This window comes from Glycine soja, chromosome 18, assembly GCF_004193775.1.
Source record: "Glycine soja cultivar W05 chromosome 18, ASM419377v2, whole genome shotgun sequence".
Taxonomy (NCBI): domain Eukaryota; kingdom Viridiplantae; phylum Streptophyta; class Magnoliopsida; order Fabales; family Fabaceae; genus Glycine; species Glycine soja.
In genome coordinates, this window is record NC_041019.1 from 6,722,770 (window position 1) to 6,737,389 (window position 14,620).

At 32.0% G+C, this 14,620-nt stretch overlaps 1 protein-coding gene across 2 annotated transcripts; it reads right to left on the reverse strand.

Moving 5' to 3' along the window:
- Positions 1-353: 353 nt before the first annotated feature.
- LOC114395158 (vacuolar cation/proton exchanger 5-like) lies at positions 354-6,020 on the reverse strand. Of its 2 annotated transcripts, none has more exons than XM_028356866.1 (12): positions 5,740-6,020; positions 5,528-5,567; positions 4,578-4,838; positions 4,446-4,495; positions 4,312-4,340; positions 3,729-3,925; positions 3,421-3,633; positions 2,490-2,624; positions 1,452-1,568; positions 1,326-1,379; positions 744-860; positions 354-597 (listed from the first exon to the last, which is right to left on the reverse strand). In XM_028356866.1, the coding sequence occupies exons 1-12, from the start codon at positions 5,772-5,774 to the stop codon at positions 502-504; spliced, it is 1,344 nt and encodes a 447-aa protein (XP_028212667.1). In that variant the 5' UTR covers positions 5,775-6,020; the 3' UTR covers positions 354-501. The 2 variants fall into 2 exon arrangements, with proteins under 2 accessions (XP_028212667.1, XP_028212666.1); XM_028356865.1 differs by having other exon boundaries at positions 4,428-4,495.
- Positions 6,021-14,620: the final 8,600 nt, after the last annotated feature.

Below are 14,620 nucleotides of genomic sequence, written 5' to 3' on the forward strand. Positions count from 1 at the left end.
TCTTTACTCAGATAATTACCTAAAAATTTATTTAATTAAACATATTTTTCACAAATAAGTACAACTTGTGATAATTTGACAAATATACAAAAAAAAATGTAAATATGAGATCATAAATCTATAAATAAAAATATACACTTGTATATAAGTTTAGAATCAAATCCAAAATCCAATCCAATAAAAAAATGATTTTTTCAATTTTTAGTTTATTTGATTTTTTAATAAATTTTTATCAATTTATAAGCACACATAAATATATATTTTTATTTTAAAATATTTTGTGTAAGGAGGTTTATTCAGAGTCCATAAAATGTCAAAACCGGCACTAATTTTATGTAAGTGGAGACTGAAGCTTGTGCAACAAACATGAAGCCAGATCAATGACATTTATGAAACACAATTACAAGATGGAAATCAGAACTTAAACAAATTAATTTCTTTGATTTGCAGCAGGGGAACAACAAAATCTTCGCAACCTCATTTCATTAGCACAAATCTAACTTATTGAGAGGAATCTACATGTACATAAAAACTGGCTGCCACTATCAGATAGCAAAGAATAAGCATTAGCCCTTTGAAGTAATTAGCAGTTCCTTCCTGCAAATTCATAATAAATATGTCACAATGTTATCTTTTTATCATACTAATAATCAAGGCATTGTTAACATGTGCTATCTATGTGTTTTAGGTTCCTAATACCATACTTTTAATTTTTATTCTTTTTTTTATGATTGAATACAAACCTGTAACATGAAGGCTACGACTATAACAGTAAGAAATAGTGCTGCAGTCTCAAAAAGTTGAAAGTTTAAGTCCATAGGTTGCCCTATTATCCAGCCAATAACAACACAAAATGGTATCTGCATAAGGAAAAGGAAAACGTGAAGGAAATGAAAGACTTTTTGTTATTAGGAGGAACTTATAAATGAAAAAAGCAGATTACTGTCCATGAATGCTGCATCAAGCCATCAACTACTACATAAAGGAAGAAGTTGAAAAAATTCAGTGGTTTCATCACTTAGTTTCAATCGTACTATTATGTTATATATCCTACTAAATTTTGCTTTTTCTTATTTAGACAACATGCCAATCTTTTAGCATGGTGAACTCCATCAGAAAAATGCATCACTAAAGTTCTGTGTGCAGCACTCTACCTTAATTCTACCTGAATATGTGCAATTATGCATGCTTAGATGTATAAGAAAGCAAAGACTGTCACACACTTGCATGAAAACCGAAATTAGAATAAGAATTGTCTATTTACCATAGCAACAGTAATTCTATATAGCAATTCAATCTCAGCCATACAACATACTAATACTTACCACAAACATAGATATCTGTGTGGATGACCCAATTGCTACTCCTAAGGAAATGTCCTGCAGGAATGAAACTCGTTAAAATGAATATATATGTGTTCACATGTGTGAGTACAAGAACTGAAACCTCACAAGTTTATCTTTCATGGCAAACATTATAGCACTGGCATGTTCGGCTGCATTCCCCACTAGTGGAAGCAATATGACACTAATAAATGCTACTGGAATTTCCCATGCCATAGATGCTCCCTGTAACAAATAGAAATTTTGTTTCTTTGAAAATGTCCTAAAACCAACAATACAGAAATTTCATATAAAAATAAGCATTTAATGATATCTTAGAGAAGTCATCTTTCTTGTAAAAATATACAAAGGACAAATGGAATTTCATTTGAAAAGAAAACCAAAAACTTGAATGACCTCAAATAGCTAAGCACAAAAGCAAAGATGAAGGAAGAACAAGATAAACTGCTTGAACAGCTTACAGACAACAGCCAGAGACGGCTAGAATTTGGAAGGTCTAGATTCTTGTCAGAAAATAGGAGTGAATATTTTCACTTGTTAGAAAGGAATCAGTTAGGTTGACTGTTATTCTGTTGTAGTAGGTTCTTAAATCATAAAGACTATAACAAATCTCTACCCACTTATAAGGCGACATCTCCCTAGATGAGTTCCCTCTCCTTATTCCCAACTCAATTACATATTTACTTCTCTCTTTATGCAACTCTGATTATCTCTCTCCCCTTGGGAACCTCTCACAAAATCAACATTACCTAGTGGACAAAAATAGTTAACCTATCTAATGGTGACAAACATGGGTCATCCTCGTTCTCCTGACATTGTTAATGATGACACAACTTAGTGCTTGCCAAGCCAGCTTTTTAAGACTTACATAAATATATAAACATCATGTACTGAGTAGGAAATATATTATCAGGCTGAAAGGTAAACTCTGAAGGGAATCTATTTCAATTTCACTACCTTCTAACAACACAATTTGAAAGGGTATGCATTATGATATATATGTGAGTGTGTGTGTGTGTGTGTGTCAGTGGCTAGATACATTGTTGTGAAGAAAAATAAATAAATAAATCTCAAACAGATGACTGCTACTTCACTTTTCATAAAAGAAAATAAGTGAAAAAGGAAAATGTGAATATCATCCCCCACCTCCATAGCGCCAACCAAATATTCTGACAGGATTGATATCCAAGCAGTCATAACCGAAAGCCAGATTAGTGTTTCCCATTTAGAAATATCTGGGGATTCATCATCATTTGAGTTGTTTCCATTCTGACTCTCATCCTGAATTCATATCATGTTACCACAAACTGATGAGCAAATATGTTATGCCAAGCCTTTACAGGAAATGTGATAATAATATAGAATGTCAAGCAACAACAACCAAGCCTTGCCTTATCCCAACAATGAACATCAAGCACACTAGAAAAAATATTGGTGGGTTTCAAAAGAGTTAAAAAGAATGTTTATAAGTTATTTAATATCAATGAAGAATTACTAATTTACTATGCTTATTTCTAAGGGAGAAAAACTTCTCAATCATCCTCCTGCATTTGTTCACTTCACACTCAGGCTATAATTTTCAGGCAAGTGAGACAAATCATTTTCATAATAATTTCCAGGAATAAAATACAAAGCAATCTAAATTCTTAAAGATCAATACAAAGTTCAGAGCCGGATGCCAATTGTCGTCTTCCTACATTCAATCCCCCTCCCCAGAGTGAGCAGAAATGCCAGACAAATCTGTTGGAATATATGGGGCATAGCATATTATGCACGAGGAAAACACAAAAACTATTAGAAATGGACCAGACTTAACCCCAAAAGATATACATCAAACTTGCGTTATCTAAGTCTAGAATCTAAATATGACTTTGCCGTCTGCCCATTGTTTAGATTAAAGGGCATCCATTCTGTCCAAAACCTATTAACCTAAACAGTCCATGTGTCACCGTTCCTATTCATAACAAAATTATGATAATGATTACATAAGCTAATCAATAATATCACATGGCATACCACATATCCACAAACATAAGAATGAATGAGGAAAAAGGAAACTTGATATAAGACTGCCAACCTCGTTCACAGAGACATAGAGACTTCTTTGACTTTTTAACTGAAAAAATAGGTATGCAACATAGGCCACAAGCATAATGCAGCTGCTGAGTCTTGAAAGTGACAACTCTGACTTCCCAACACGGACCTCAGTGTGAGTGTAGTGTAGAACAGCAGGAAAAAGTATGCCCATGACTGCCATCAGCAATAATCCTGAGTTCACGGAAGCAGCTGCCTACATGCTAAATTGAATCAGCTACAGGTAATACAAAATGAAACTAAGGAACATAAAAAAAAAAAAAAAAAAAAGATAGAAATTAACATGTCTACCTTGTTAAACACTTGTTCCTTCTTGTGATTAACAATCCCACCACATAAGAATGCGCATCCAAGCACCAGTAACATATTGGACAAAATTGAACCCAGCAAAGAGAGCTGGACAACTCGTGTCATTCCACTTTTTAATGCATATATTGAGATGATCAATTCTGTCGCATTTCCAAATGTAGCATTTAGAAGACCCCCAACTGCAAGATACAATATAATAAATTTAGAAATAAACCACCACAAGCATATGACTAACAAAATAGATTAGCGAACCACTCTGATACCGCATGCAGATATTAAAACCATACCATCACAAGCATGGATATTAAAACAATGGAAGGTTGAAGTGAGTAACTGGATTGATATTTTCTAACGAAATATAGCATATAAAATGATAATTGAAAAATTTAAGAGATATTTCTCCTAATAATTAGTTAGAGAGGCACATAAAAGCAATATCTCCTAAATTGGTCAGAAGATTGCATACATATCATATTACATTCAATATTTGTGCTTTAACTTATTTCAGAGTCGGTTCTAGATTGATTTAAAAGAAGATAGATTTAGTAGAATGCTATTACTTTACCAGTATCTCCGGTGTAAAATGCTAGCTGCCTATACAAGACAAAGAAAAGGGTAACATCAGAAACCATAAAAAGTGAAAATCTTATGCAAAACCTTAAAGAGTACATGTAATATTACTCAGTAGCATAACCTAACCGCTCCGCCAGAGGCACTATACCCAACAAACTCAGACCAAAGACCCAACCCTGCAGTCCACCTTCACAAATCAATATAAGATATTCAATCTAAAGTGTGGGAAAGTTAAGATTTGTTTCAAGTCCAACTCACAAGATGGCCAGTCAACTTCTGCACAAGAATTGCAAGAGGCCCAAAAGGCATAAGCAAGTTGAGTTTGTTAGAAAAAACTACAACTCGTATGCTCTTGTAAATAATACCCGCCAACGTTTCATGACGAGCAGTCTGAGATTCTCCAGAATGTGATCCACGTACATCCACCAGAATAGATTCTGACAGGTGAAAATTTATTTCAGAGTCAAAAGGAACTTCATCGTCAGACTTACACATTGCTCTTCCGTTTGGAGTACCCATCTGTGACAAACAGTGGACAAGATCTAGATTTCAGATGAATCGTTGACTGAATTTTGCATCATAGCACTATCTTTACACAAGTATTTCCAACAATACATTTGTTTGGCAACTGACAAGTTGACTATTTACAAAATGTTTGGTGGAAAACATTCACTAATACAAAATAAAAAGGGGAAAATTTACAATCAAATATTATTGAACTTGAATTTGAAAGAAAACAAGTATAATTCACAAACAATCATTTTTCTAATGAAAAACACAAACTATTTATAGGCATTGTCACACAACTAGAATATTCAAAAATACATAAAAAATAGAGAAGCTCTTCTTACAAAAACAAAAGAAAACATTCATAAACACCAACAAACTACGGAAACTCATTTTTATTTTTTTTGCTACCCATGACATTGGTGCAAAGTATCCACCACTTTTGTTGAAGACTAATCTCCGCAGAAGAATTTGACTGACTACCTTTAATGGAGTTTTCTCTCTCAAGTACATTTTTTCCATTCACAAGATTCGAGATCTTGCTTATGCGGACTGAGTTCAATATCACTCAAACCAGACATGTTGGTAAGGAAACTCCTATTTGACTACAAATTACGGTAAGATAAATTAAAAATCCTAACCCTATTGAAAATTCAAAAGAATTTTACAAAGGGGTTGCCAGAATGGGAGAAAGATCACACCTTGCAAGTCTCAGACAAGTCATCTAAGAATCCAGATGCACTGCAATGAAGAGATTGAATATTAGGGGGAGAAAAATAAAAATATACATAGATATACAAGTTGCTACGTTATTGAGCAAAAATACATTAAATTCTAACGTTCAAAGACAAGACACGACAGAGAAAAAATAATTTAATTCAACAAATTTGAAGAATCCAATCCAAGTACTTACACTCGAGTAGGTTTCACTTCAACTGGAGTCTCCATTTTTTTTATAACTCAGATGGGCATTAAGAAACCAAATTGCCCCCAGAATAATTATTATGGGGGTAATTATTTCGGTTTTGTGTGGGAAGAGTTTAAGAGTGAAAGAGAAAACATGTGTTTTTTTGGGTTCGTTGAGTTTCAGTTTCAGTTTTGACGTGGGTTTAGGTTCAAATGTCTGTCTTCTGCAGCCGTTTTCTTTCTCAACAGTTAGTTAACACGCATTTCTCGTTTTTGTATTTGTCATTGTCATTACTCTTTAATTGTCAACCAAAAACGATTTTAGGACACTGCATCATCGTTGGTTTCATCATGTTGATTCCAAACCTTGATTTAACTTTGACTTTATGCCATGGCAAAACCTGATTCGAGGAAAAAAAAAATATTATATTGGGGATTTAAGAATGGAATATAAATCTTTTGGTAGGAATTAGGAAGAATGGAATGGAATGCATATATTTTTGTCAAGAAGAATGGAATTTTATTTAATGGACAGCATGGTTGGAACTTAATTAAGACTTATGCGTATTACCCAAACTCTTCCTCACTGAGTCAATTTTAGTGGGGGTAGAAAGCATAGAATATTACAACATGTAATTAATCTAGTACCCCTGCTTAGCTGTTCCAGTTTTCTTAATTATGGTCTATAGATTGTTCAAAGTTTCTTTATTATTGTATTGATTGACTTTATTTCATTGACCATTATATATTTTAAAAATTAATTACACTATTAAATTATTTTTCAAATATTTAATTAACATTAATTTGATTTAAAAATATATATTTAATAAGTATTTTGAAAATTAATATAAAAATATAATAATCACAAAATTAGTTATGAAAAAATATAAAAATATTTTTTAAATTAAAGATAATATTAACATAATTATTATTGTAAAATATATATAAATATAGTTACAATGAATTGTTATATTTACTCGATCATTAATTTTTACTTCTACTTTTGTATCAATTAAAATATTTATTACTAGTTTGTGTGGATACTAATAATAAGTTATTTTTTCTTATACATAATAACTATTATTATACTATAAGGAACTGACTTGGTGTTCCAAAATCCTGAATGATCAAATTGATCATGAGTGAAAAAATTGTTATATACATAATATAATGATAAAATAAGAATGAAAACTTAAATTTATAAAATTGAGATAAAAATATACTTACTCACCTCTTCGAAAAAGAATTGATTGATAATTTATACTTTCAACTTATGCAAATCTATATATATATATATATATATATATATATATATATATATATAAATAAAGAGAGGTGAGTTTGGATAATTGATGCAATGATTTTTTTTTCGTCCATATGGATGGTAATATTTTAGCCGTAAAGCACGTTTAATGTTCTTGTTTCTGTTGGACTTGGTCTAACCCTGTCACCTTTAGAGCCCAATATTGCATTTTGCTTCTACACTTCTTTTCAGGAAATTGCTATCCCCGCCTAACTTGTTTCTATTCCCACCCAAGATCTTTCAAAAAATGTAAAGTGACACAATTATCCCTCCTTCTTTCCCTAGACCACCCTTCCCTTTTCCTTATCCCCCACATTTGCCTCTCACGGTTGTCACCTTGCCCTCTTCTCCCTAGTACCTTTGGCATTCCAGCAACCAGTTTCCCTCTTTTGAACCTAATTCAACATGTTGTGTTATTTGTTTACGATTGTTATTTGAGCTTGTTGCATTCTTTTTTGCATTTGTTTACGACAAAAAAACCTAATTTTGTGTGATGGTTCCTGCAAATAAAGAAGAAGTAGACACGTATCTACAATCACAGTAAATCAATCTCAAGTGAAACTAGTATAATACGGTGCTTATATGCATATATCATATAGTGATAAAAGAGAGTCCCAAAAGAGAAATATCTCAGGGGAAGAAACATAAAGAGGGAGGGGAAAACTGTCATAATTAATATCCACACCCACTCTACCCACAATTCCACTAATATAAGATAGTATTAGTTCCTAAAACGTGCAGGCACATTACGCATGCGGTTGCTCCTTCTAACAGAATTGTGCATATTATCTTTTGTACTTGGATCACCCTCCACGTGTCCCTTTGATGCCACACCTTCAGCATTTTTAATCATAACATTTTGTTGTGTTGGAACATACAACAAAATTATGTTTTCACTGTGAATTTGGTGAAAACATAATTTTATTTTTATGTTTTCACATGTATATAAAAAAAGTGATGATTAGGTTGTATTGTGGGTTTTGTTGACATATAATAAAATTATTATTTTGTTTTTGTGTCCATTTTGAGACATATAACGAAATTATGATTTCATTGTAAAATTCATTTACATTTACAAACTATTAATTCATTGTCTCCTTTTGTTTAACAGTAGAATATACATGATGAAAAAAGTTATAATACTTTTATTTTTTATGAAGTTATGTCAAGTGGTTGGAGAAATATGATTGAAGCAAACGTCAAGCAAGGATGCCTTTGAACATCCAATACAAGCAGATGATAATGGATTGGAAAATTCAATTGAAGGAAATGATAATGATCTGAATATTGATCCCAACCTAATTTTCCTGATTACTCCAAATATTTCATCACTTATGAAGTATATCGTATATTGAATAGTTAATGATTGAATTTATAAGTCATATTTGATGTGTGTTTTTCTACTTAAAAAAATATTATTGGTTTTAGTTACTGTAGAGTGAGATGATTTGTTGAAGTTCAAGATGTTATAAAGAAGTTTGGATTTGTTATTGTTATTGAAAGGTCAGAAACTAGGAGGAAAAGGGAGGAAAGTATAAACAATATAAAGTTAACCTGCAAGTCTACCGGAACCAAAAAATATAGATTGTTACTTTAAATCAAACACTTTTGTGGCTTACCTTGCATGCTAGTCTTCCCACTAATACTTTTGATGTCTCTATTGTTTTGTTTGACTTTCCTTGTGACAAGTGCAGCTTCAAAAAGGAATCAACCCTCCATTTGCTTCGTGATGATCATCTATCTCGACGTCTTAAACAACTAGAGCTTGATCCAGGTCAAGACTTTCTCACTTTAGATTGTAACCAACTGCTGTATACCAATATAAATAACATCGATGAACCTCTTTTTATTGCTTTTTTGCTACTTGCTGGACTCTATAGGAGGCCAAGAACACATGAATTTTCCAAGATAAATCTTGGGATGTTTGGCATATTGTCAGTTGTGTTCATACCCTACACTCTGATTATTGCGACATTCTATGATTTTCCAACGCATAACCCTTGTCGTCATGTTCGTTGGGAACCACCTTCACTGTCTGATATCAAAGTCAATGCAGATGGAAGTTCATTTGGGAACCCAGGTAAATTGTGATTTGGAGGATTCCTTTGGGACTCCCTTGGGCATTGAATTTTGGGTTTTTTTTTTTTTGTTCTTGTGGTACTTCTACAAACCTCAAGGCTAAGGTATTGGGTTTTTTTCATAGCCTTCATAGGACTTGGGAAGCAGATTACAATTTTTGCATTGTCACATGGTAGGCTTGGGATCAAACACATTGGTCATTTTAATGTGGCTTTGATGGCCAAGTAGAGGTGGGCTTTGTTTAGAAAGAAGGGAGCTTTTTGGTTAGAGGTTTTAAAGTCAAAGTTTGGTGGTTGGAGAGGTCTTTTGGGGGAGGAATTTTTTTCTTTTTCATCAGTATGGTGGAGAGATCTAAAGTTGGTATATGATAAGGGGAGTTTAAATGGTTGGTTTGATAGGAGGGTTAGATGGAAAATAGGAAAGGGTGATCAAGCAAGATTTTGGCTTGATATGTGGGTGGGGTAAGAGATCGAGTTTGGTTGAGAAATTCCCTAGATTATTTTTAATCTCATCAACAAAATGAATACATAGAAAGTATGGGGCAATGAAGGGATAAGGTGTGGGAATGACGACTTGAGTGGAGGAGGAATATGTTTGAGTGGGAGAAGTGTCATCTAGAGGAGCTACATCAAATTTTGAATAACATCAATATGGAAAAAAAGTGCAGAGATTATTGGATTTTGGAGTTTGACATGTCCGGAGGCTTTTCGGTCAACTCGGCTTACAAAGCAATACATTTGGATTTGGTGGGATCACAACCTATGGAATTGATGAAGAATATTTGGAAATTGCAAGCTCAACCAAAGGCACTTTTCTAGTGTGGAGGTTGATGCTTAATAAATTGCCAACCAAAGACAATCTTAAAATTAGAAATGTGATTGTGGATGTAGAAGATTGTAAATGCAGTTTTTGTGATTGTGTTGAGGAACCCGTAAACCATTGCTTCTTATGAAAAACTGATGGATTTGTGGAAAGCATGTTATGCTTGGCTTCAAGTATCCACTGTTTTGCCTAATTCTCCTAAACTGCACTTTGCACAACATATGCAGCTTTTAAAATCTAAGCAAGAGCAAGAATGGTGGATGGTTGTATGGGTGGCAGTCGTGTGGAATCTATGGAAATTGAGAAATGAATGTATCTTCAAGGGAGAGGTGTATTTGATGCACAGGTAGTACTACACAAAGTTTCATTTTCAACTTGGTAAAAGTTTCATTTTCAACTTGGTCTTGGTTACAAAGGGATGAACAAAAACTTTAACTACTGTATCACAAGGTGCATGTATTTCTGATATGCTACGTAGGGAGATATAGAAATATGTACTGGCTACGATTGGAATTGGTTTGGGTATATATTTCGTTTTGGATTATGGAGGGAGGGACCAACAATTACATAGTGTAGGGACATGGGTGTATATGGGGCATGCTCGAGGTTCATTTTTATTTGGGCACGAATGATGTTAGCTCGGTTAGCAAGTATCTTCACTCCATTAAATTGAGTAAAAATTAATATTACCTAACTAGTATTTAACTGTATCTTGTGGTCAGTGTATGTACTATGTAAATCTCTTTTAGGTACCACTGGTGCCGTTTATAATATATATCTTGTTTTGACTCCAAAGTTGCAGTGTAGTTGATTCTCCAAGAGAGCAACTATTTTCATCCCTACTCTCCCTTAATTCAACAAATTTGATCACAGGTAACTTATGATTGGTCAGTTTTGTTCCAACGTGTTCTTCGTGAGGAAAATTCTTGTGTGAATTGCCTCGCAAAATATGATGCTACTCATGATACTGATTTTGATGTTTGGCAGAATTGTCTTCCTTATTTATCATCGCTTATGTTAGTAAACACAATGTTAGATTATAGTTATGTATTTTACCTTTCTAATGTATCAAAAAATGTTGTTTTGTTGTTGTCCATTATATTTATTCCATTCATGATAATAATATCTGCACAGCATTTGTGTCAATTACAATTTAGTGGAATAACATTCTGGTGATTATGACAGTGTCACACCATATTTATATTTAATCCTCTCTTTGTTTCTTATTTATAACACATAGTAAACAAAAAAAAAATATCTTTTATTATAAGATTTTATTTCATCTTTCATATATATTAATTATTTTTTATTAAAATATTTCAAATTATCTCTTTTTTTTCTTTTATAAATATTAGAGAAGATGAATAGGTTCTCACTAACTTTAAAGATAAATCTGAAAAAATATTATAATTATAGACACATTTAATGCTAATAATTAAATTAATTAACTTTCCTAATAATTAAGTTTAAATTAATCAACTATACTTTATAATTAAGAATAGAGGAAGTGTTTTATGTTTATCTAGTAGGTCAACTTATAAGAGATCCATTTGTAATAGTTTTTTTTCTTTTTTTTTATAATGAAATTTGACTTGTCAAGTCAACCCAACCAAATTTTTAGCAGGTTGAGGAGGACGAGTAGGATTAAATTAACTAGTCCATTTGAGTTCTTTTATGAAAATGTTGTAAAAAAGAAGAAATTTTTTTTATATGCAAATAAGGTTTTAATCAATAAAATAATTATAAAGTAATTTGTGGATCTAATTTTAAAAAATTACAAAGATGTTAGCTAAATTTTGAGGCTCCTTTCAAATTCTTAAAGAATTATATCATTAAATTAAAAATTACCAAAGATCTCACTAATACGACAGGATAAGATCTATAAAAGAAGAGTTGAAAATTTTCCGATAATACTAGTATTAACTATTGAAAAAGTTCCGATAATAAAAATGTAATCATCCTTGTAGAAGTCCTCATAGACGTGGTAAGACCAACCTCTTTAGCAGTGTGACAATACCATAAAAAAATTAAAATGAAGAGTAATAAAGAGCTTCTAGAAGGAAACACCCCCATCTCCCTCTTCCACTATATTCTCCACGAAATACTACGTACGTTGGGTCACAATTCATATAATATATTTTGAAAAATTATTAAAATAAATATGAGTGGATGAAGTTGTTATGAGATTATTTTTTTTAATATACATGGAAATAGAATCTACCTGTGACGGTGAGTTAGAAAGCAATTAAATTAAGAAAGGAAAAGTTGTAGATTTATTCAAGACCTAGGGCAAAGGGAACAAGAGGACAAGTGATGCCAGATCATGCCACATTGGTGAATGGTCTCGTCTACAAGACTCGTGCTACGCCTCTCCAATTAGCATCTACATTTCAAATTGACTATTTGATTTCACATAATATAGCAACTACAGCACTTTCAATATAAAAAATATTTATAATTTTTCAAGGAACTGGTTGATATTTGTCTTCTCACAATCTATACCATATATCATACTCATGCATGCTTACTTTCCAGAAGTTCTATCACGTGTCACATATTTAGTTTAACCTTAACTTAATTTCTTTTGGCATTAAAAATTCAACTTTTTTTTTATAAAACACTCGTTTTAATATAAACTTTTGGTTGAGATTATACTCAAAATCAATTCTACCTAACTTTAATTTCTTGTAACATTTTTCGTCAATTAGCTAGCATTAAGTGGGTGTCAATTAAGAAAATAAAAGAAGAGGGGGGAGAACCAATATGACAGTTGACAGATCATTATTCAAACCTATTAATTCGAACTCCAAGAGTCCAATATATTTTTGTTCTTTTGAAGTATATTTTTCTACTAATATTTATTTAAGTAAAACATAATTCAATAGCTGAGATGAGATGCATTCAAATAGGAAGTGCAAGAGATCTTGATCCTGTCATGATATTAGTATAAAAGTCCTCGCAGAAAAGATGGATCCAAAGATAAAATAATTAAAGTTCAAATTTTAGGGTTCATCAACAAAAAATATTTACTATTAATTTGTAAAAATGTCTCATGTGTTAACAAAGTATACCTATGTTGGCAAAAATAAAACCCTACTAAATAGCTATTTCATTTAAAGTAAAGTATTTTTTTCTTAAAAGTTATTTTTGATCTCAAGCCGACCAACCTGCTTGCAAAACTATAACATGTCATGTGCCAGATAATATAACAGATCAACCTGTTACACACACATCTCTCGTGGCATTGGCAGTCGGTGAGACAATGGATAACAGATGAATTAAAAAGAAATATAAAAAAATGAATGAAAATGAAATAGAAGAAAAATAAATATATAATAAATAATCAATTACAAGGTTTTTTATATACCTATTTTTTATTCTTACGCGCATAAAAAAGTTGATGTAACTCAAATTAATCTGCCTTAATGATATCCTTTTTTCTGGCCATTCACGAATAATTTCTTGACATAACTTGGTTGAGAAATTATCTTCATTACACTCGATCCCTAGCTTCCTCCTTCAGCACCTGAAATGATTTTTCAATCAACGTAGGTTAGGTTGGAACCTCCTAATCAAAGCATCCTTGAATTCTTGCATGTCAATTAAGATTGGGTCATGGTATATATACGAGTCCCACCATTGGTACCAGCCTACCAAAACTTAGTTGATATCTTCCTTCCAAGGCCATATTTCACTACTACATCTAACCACTGCATTCCCCTGCTCTCTCTTTTATTCTTTTTCATGCAGTCCCTTTTAATGAGTGGTCTGCTATCATAAACCTTCCTTCATCATTTATGACAATGCTTCTTCAATTGTTATAATTAAATGTTTGGAAAATATAATTTGTGATTTGTAATGTTTTCCCTATAGTTATGGTGCTTGATTAAGGATTTGTTCATGATGTATAGTTTGACTTTCAAAGTTTTTTTATTTTTTGACAGACTTTCGATAGTTTGATTAACTTTATACACGTACATACCGACATACATTATCCCATATAGGAATTTATTACATTGGTAACGTATGGAGTATATTATAAGTGTATTAAAGGTTTAAGTTATATTAAAAAATATTAAAATGCATGTAATAATATTTGAGAATAATAAACCACTATTTTTCTTTTATCCGTTAGTGTACTGAATATTTTTTTTTTTTTTAGTAGCGCTGTTTGTTTAAAAGCCCTCGCTGTGGATTCCAGTGTGCATATTATTTTTTTTGGTAAGCCAGCAAGAAAAGATGATTCTCCTTACCTAACTATATATTATTTGCAATCTTAAGCTTCGTAATGTTGAGTCTGAGATATTTTCCAATCTTAAGCTTCGTAAATAGCAATGGCTATAAATATAGCCTCAAACATTCATAATAGTCTTAGTATTTAGATGGAAATTTATATATTATTAGCAACATTGTTTTTATCTTTTCCTTTTTGTTTCAATACCTGCATTACTTTATCCACATACACTGATCCTTATATGTTTCCAATAACAGTGAACTTTGATTCCATACATAAAATCTGAAAACCATTCATTATTATTATTTATGTTACGTAGCTAAAATTAGTTATATGTAATTACCAATTGAGTAACAGGAATCACATGGCATGATGAGATATGGCAGAACAATCAATCACAGCAACCACAAAGTGTGTTAAACGTTGTAAGGAAAAAATTACTTTTCAAAA